Raw genomic sequence first — 6,545 nt, 5'->3', positions numbered from 1 at the left:
TGTATGTTAGGCTTCTTAATGAGCAATTTCTGTAAAAAAATCTGTGGTTTAACGTCGTGTACGCATGGGTATTTTATTTAGTCGACCTTAAATAAAAAATACGATTCAAAAACATTAAAATAAAATAACAGAAGAGACGGAAGATTTCGTAACCTTGGTAAATTTTATTGTGAACTTTAGTATTTGGTAACTTTTATGCAGAAAACCATCAGGATCTATAAGTGACGTTGTGTTTACATGAACTTTTCTGTACTTGTTTACTCTTATATACGTCTAATATCTATACCTAGATGAGTGTTGTTTTGGAACAGCTTTCTTGATGGGATATTGTGCCACTCAGTTCTAGTGAGAATGTGTCATAACGAGCGCTATAGTTTAGATTCATAATGTTATAAAACGTTGAACACGATTCATCAGAGACTTATTTGAATCATCTGAATTTGGAAAACTATAACATTCGTGTCTGAACTCACACACAGAAAGGATATAGGTTAAAATCAAGAGTAAGATTATAAGGAAACCGAAAAAAGAAAAACGAATATACGAAAAGTGTAAGCCATAACTATAAGAAAGACAATACATTTAAGATATCGAAAGAAATGTCAGATTGTAATCTTTTCTAATCACAAGCATTAACGAAAACAAGGAAACATCCATTTTGTATTATGAGACACTTTCTTATTCGACCAAATCAGCGGAATTATAAAGTAAACTTGGCATGAGCGAAGTAGGCAATATTTCTTGGATAGATATCATTCATCTGGTCGTCACACAAAGAAAAGCTGTTGGTTAAAAGTCACGAGTAAAACTATAGAAACCAAAAGAAAAAAAGCAAAACGTGTATATCGAAAGAGTAAGCCATTGATAAAGGAATACATTACTTTAATAGAAATCGAAAGCAATGTGAAAATGAAATCATATCGTCAGGAATCAAAGTTCATTATTATTTAAAGACTTACTTTGAATCACTTTCAACGTAATTTAAGATCGAGAGCACTGGACATGCCCAGATAAGGAAGAGGAGGTTAGTTACACTATAGCTTTCAAAGAGAAAATCAATTTTTATGGGACTATTCAGGATTTTCCCCCCAGAAAGGTTGATGATCAGGAGGGAGCGGGAAGGGATGTTGTGCAAACACTTTTACGTTCTTCTATTTAAAAAAGTATATAAAACAAAGTATTCGAGTTATCTGTAAAATGAATGTCAAAACTAGAAAGTGAAATCATCAAATGTTTCTAAAAACATGAAAATACACCAACGGTTAGCGGGAAGAAAAACTAGAATAATCAAACTTAACTTTACTTTAATCGCTTTTTTTTTCTTTTTCTTTTTGCGCTCTAAAATAGCTACGATATAAATGATTCAACGAATCAAAGTTGATATGAGAATTCGTTGTCTTTTACAGGAAGAAGGTAGCTGCCCGCAGCCGTTTCAAGACATTCAGTCGTTTGAGAAATGGTTTTGGTACCTATAGAGACGAGAAGAGAACAAAACATTTCAAATAAAAAGTGTAACTTCAAATAAAAAACAAAACAAAAATGCTTTAGTTACAAGCATTTTTACACGATATTAGGCTGACTTTGACGAGTGAAGACTTTTTCGAGGGGGGGGGGGGGGCCGTGGGAGGGGTGGTCTGGTGGATACTACTTTGATATTGGCTCCAAATTTCATAAGATGACTTACCTGTTGAGTCGCATTAGAGCATGACGCTGGAGGTACAAACCAATAGTCTGGATCACTGACAGAGTCGGTAAAATTCATGACTGTTACAATAATTGTGGAAAACCCTGTTAGAGAAATTTGAAAAAAATCATGAACTTCATTCAACTTGTTTGCGTTGCTTACATATTATTATCACGAATGATTTATATAACAGTAACAGAGGTATAGTAGATTACAGTAACAGTAGTAGAGCGGTAGAGAAATACTGTAACAGTGTATAGTAGGTTGAACCTCGTTCCTCTCATACCTGTCTCCATTAACATATGTACATTCTCATTTCCCTCAACCACGTGACTTGGAACGTAGAAGGTAGGCTAGGGTAAATAGATCTAACCCATTAAAATTGAAGTAGAGGGAACAGTGCAAAAACGTTTCCCATCATTTAGTTAGACGCAGAAAGTGATTGGAGACCGGTTAGTATCGTCGTTTGTAAAATCCCGAATGCAGTAAACTTTCAGGAAACAAGAGATGAGAGTTTAATTCTCTCTCTAATTTGATATGATGGAGACTATATATGCACCTGTTATAATATTTTTTAGTAAACTTCATATTGTTTTTCCTCTCTTAATTTTAAACCTGTGTCCATAATACAGTAGTTGTTAATAAAACGTGTTCACCAGAATGGTTTGCTGTTAGAAAACCAAACAACAACCGACGTTTGATCCTGTTTCCTTGGATGATTAATCTTTCTTTCTTTTTTTCTCGAAAAACTAAGAGTGGTGCAGAACCAACCTTCTTGAAAGTCCTTTATTATGGAAGTCACAGAAACAGGTGTGCAGTCTTTTCTTCCGGTAGTTACATACCCGCCATCGCTGTTTAATTTCCATGAATCAACGAGTAAAGCTTGGTTCCCGAGAGCGAAAGATGTGACGTAGTTTAAAGTATCTATAAACAGCGAGGGAGAAAATGACCACACACGCCTCTTTATTTGTAGAAAACAGAACACCTGTATAATATCATAATCAAGCTTATAGGCTACTTCCAAGAATGAAGGGCAGGATTGCTTCTTCTTCATACATTTATGTATACTTGCAACGAATTGTGGCTTTGATTTGCCATACTTCATTTCATTCCTTGCTCGCCGCCCTCTCCCCTCTCTATGAAGTTTGCCTGGCATGCACAACACGAAATCAGAAACTTGAAGTTGTTCACGAAGGTTCCGTGACCTTCCTGGCCCCTTGACCGAAGGGTCCCTGTAGACACTTACCTCATGCCCGACGATACTGGATAACAGGATTTAACAAAGGAAGGGGTATGGTCCTGAGCTCGTTCAAGCCAACTACTCCCCTATGTTAGGGTCCTACCCTGCCCCCCTCAAAGAAATGGATACAATTCTAAACGTGAAATGGTGCACACGCAAGGTCTACACGCAATATTGTGCTTTGTGTGTGGTTGGGTTGAAAAAGGGGGGGGGGGGCACACCCACTGAATCCGTGCTTGGATAATAATGCACATGATGTACCACGTTTAGGAACTTTACTGCATGAAAACAACGAATGGACGTTCCAATAAACCGATTTCACACGCAATACGACCACTTGAAGGAATTTTTAGACAAAAAGTTGTTGTTTACATTTCATACTTGCGAATGTAGCTCCTAGAACTATATCTGTTTTCCCCAAAAAGTCAATTAATATCGACGACCGCTGACTACAAACTATAGATAAATTTCGGACGTTTGGAAAGCTTCCGCATCTCAAGTTTGCGGAACATCTTTCTAGATTATAAATATTCCTACCTGGAACACATCGGAGAGGAGCCGGATCGGCCCCATGTTTATAGCATGTTGAATCCTCCTCAACGATGTACTCAACGTCCTGGTTATGCAATAGAAAACAATACGAAGACTGTACAGGCAAGATTAGACAGAACCATGGTCGGCCGAGCCCATTTGGTTGGGGATGGGGGATGTTAGAGGAGTTTTCACATGTTTTGTGAAAAAGCTCAAAAATGTTTTGTGAAAAAGCTCAAAAATGTCCCTTTTCCATAAATTATAAATGCCCCATGCGATAATGAAAACACTTTTGCCACATTTTGTAATGGAGAAGTGCCAAATTGTTTACAAACGGAAAAATAAGCAAAAATAATTAGAAAATGTATTTTGTTGGAAATTAAATAAGAAATAATGAAAGGCTGCTGTTTTGTTGAAAATATATCAAAAAATGAGTTGAGGTAAAGAAATTACCAAGGTTCCGTTTGGTCCGGGCGTTTTGAGGTGATGTTGCGGTTTGCTTCCTCAATGCAAAGTCGCAAGTCTCAGTGCCCACCGACGTTTATTCCCCCCCCCCCCACCCCCAGGGGTTCCTGACCTTTTCCGCCGACTCTGTACAGAAGAGTGCATGGATTCTGTTCGGAATATTTCTCTAGTTTGGTTTGCAGATAACTTAGTTCGATTTTTTTAGACGTTAAAACATCTGAATTTAAATCAATTTGCAGTTGGAAACATAAAAACCGAAGTAAGATAAAAGATTGTTCTTAAATTAATAAATTTCAATTCAAAAGAGTCTAGTTATAGGAAAGCATCGAACACGTTTTATGTATTCAAAATTTCAGTTAATTGGAGAAAATGTATAGATATCGCTGCAATGGTAGTTGATACTGATAGCAATTTCTGATATATCGATCAAACAAATCCGAAGAAAGAAATACAAACAACATGTCGCTTGATTAAAGTTACAGATTGTTAGGAATTGCGGACTGTAAAACAAGCAATCACTTACACAAAACTGTAGCAATGTTAAGAAAAAACTTATGTGGTTACATGTCTTGTGCAATTAGATTGAGAATGTTCAAAGCCCTTCTGACAATGTCTATGTAAAAATAGCGATATTGTTTTATGTTTTAGGCATGACTTATTAACCGGATCAAAATAAACCTATTTGACCTACTTAAAACCTTCATGGTGAAACAAGCAAATAGCTCAAACGTAAAAAAGCAAACAGATACGAATCCGAGGAACTGAAGTCTACCAGCAAGTTTCTTCAATATTCGTTGAATGAGATTTTTATTGTCGATCAAATAATACGTTTTTCCTTACCTTATCTACCAGTAGATATGTTTTGTATCGGTGAGAGCCATAGTCCACATCACACCCAAACTGGTTACTCTTGAAATCAAAGGCGCAAGTAAAAAGTCCTTCTTCGTACTGATGATATGTTCTTAATACACCTGAAAGAACAATTTAAGCATACACATGTGTGTCTGACCATGGCTGCATGAGTCACGGCCAGCAGGGTCCCTAGGCCCAGCAATTTGTGCCCTGCAGGCCAAGTATACTGTGTCATGTCCGCCCAGTATACTATGTCCAATAGTCCCAGTATGCTGTGTCCTGTAGGCTCTGTTTACTGTGTCCTGTAGGCCCATTATAACGTGTCCTGTAGGCCCAGTAAAATGTGCCTTATAGGCCCAGTAAGCTTTATTCTGGAGGCCCAGCATACTGTGTAATGCAGGCCCAGTTCCTGTGTCATGTATGTCCATTAAATTGTGCCCTGCAGAGGTCGAATCTGATCACGTGATGTAAAGGTTTGTTGTTGGTGTTTATCGAATGCCACAGCAGGGCAATTGGTGGCATTGTCGTTCTTCTCAATGATTTATTTGCCACTGGAATCGAGAACGACTGTAGCTTGTCGACATAATTCATGAATTATTTTGAAAGATATTGTAAATTTTCTGTTCTGCTTGTTTAAAATATGACTATGCAAGTTTCTTTTTTCATACTGGAGAGATTATCAAATTATCACAATGATCGTTTATTTGCCATTGGTCATTGATAGATTATCTATAGTGCGCTATGAATCATTCAGTAGTATTAGTTTTAAAAGCTTGGTTTTCCCGCTTTATCCATTAATGCACCAGCAACCATAATTTATTGTCTCAACAATGACAGCAACGGTTTCCGCCCTATTATAAGCACTAGACTAGGTTATCTAAACCGTTGCTAACTTTTGTGATGAGTCAATACATTGATTCGGATATTTATCTATTTCGACAAGATATAGATTAAAACTCACCAAAACTAGCCTGAAACTGTTCAGCTTGGATGCAGCATCGATCAGGTGTTGCCTTGGTAGCATAGGCTGCTTGGCCCATATACAACAACACGATAGTCAAGAAACACTTCATGCTTTGCGATATCATTTCGTATTCACCCCAAGTCGATCAAATTAGATAACACTTCTGCACGATTCAGCTGGTGGGCTTTGATGATGATGAAATGTGAAATTGAGTGTTACTTTGAGGTATATATATAAAGTTTCTCTTTTAATGTGGAAGGGGAAATAGATTTTCACCACCTCTCCCCAAACCATAAAAAGAAAAGAAAAAGGGGAAGCGAAAGTAACTTTTCTGTGAATTATCGAACTCTTTAGAACCTCTTAATGTAAATTTATTCTCATTTTTATTACAATAGATTATACAATATGTAGTAAATATTTTTCATAAAAACTCTTGCCAAAGGGTTTGATTTATGTTTGTTTCGACTGTCTGTATATAACTCAGGTCGCAGTGTAGTCAAGTTATTTGTCAAATACATTTAATTAAAGTACCCTACTCCATCAAAGAGAGAGAGAGAGTGAGAGAGAAAGAAAGGCTTCTGCCTCCAACCCCCTACCCCACCCCCTCCAACCCCCCCCCAAAAAAACAGCGCATGCTGTTTTTATTTTCTCCAAGAATCCTACTATGGAAATGGCGAACCGTAGTAAAAGTTGATCAGGGACCCCTGCTGAAACAAGTTTATAACAAAGAAAAACAGTTGCTTCAAAGTCATTGTAAGTGTATCATATGAAACGACTTTTTTCTTCAGAATACATACATTACAATTAAT

General features: G+C 37.1%; 1 protein-coding gene across 1 annotated transcript; it reads right to left on the bottom strand.

Moving 5' to 3' along the window:
- Positions 1-144: 144 nt before the first annotated feature.
- On the bottom strand, positions 145-5,950 carry LOC139975385 (uncharacterized). The gene is made up of 6 exons (XM_071983320.1): positions 5,734-5,950; positions 4,761-4,891; positions 3,462-3,540; positions 2,456-2,608; positions 1,685-1,788; positions 145-1,469 (listed from the first exon to the last, which is right to left on the bottom strand). Exons 1-6 carry the CDS (start codon positions 5,858-5,860, stop codon positions 1,401-1,403), a joined length of 663 nt encoding a protein of 220 aa, XP_071839421.1. The 5' UTR covers positions 5,861-5,950; the 3' UTR covers positions 145-1,400.
- Positions 5,951-6,545: the final 595 nt, after the last annotated feature.

Source organism: Apostichopus japonicus, chromosome 10, assembly GCF_037975245.1.
Source record: "Apostichopus japonicus isolate 1M-3 chromosome 10, ASM3797524v1, whole genome shotgun sequence".
NCBI classification, from domain to species: domain Eukaryota; kingdom Metazoa; phylum Echinodermata; class Holothuroidea; order Aspidochirotida; family Stichopodidae; genus Apostichopus; species Apostichopus japonicus.
This window is presented reverse-complemented; position numbering and strand designations above follow the sequence as displayed.

Bases quoted from the DNA above. Each gene is read 5' to 3' on its own strand.
- LOC139975385 (XM_071983320.1), bottom strand. From the start codon at position 5,860: ATGATATCGCAAAGCATGAAGTGTTTCTTGACTATCGTGTTGTTGTAT. The intron at 4,892-5,733 runs GTGAGTTTTAAT...TTGTTCTTTCAG, and splicing joins ACAGTTTCAGGCTAGTTTTG to GTGTATTAAGAACATATCAT. The intron at 2,609-3,461 runs GTAGGAATATTT...CGCTGTTTATAG, and splicing joins TCCTCTCCGATGTGTTCCAG to ATACTTTAAACTACGTCACA.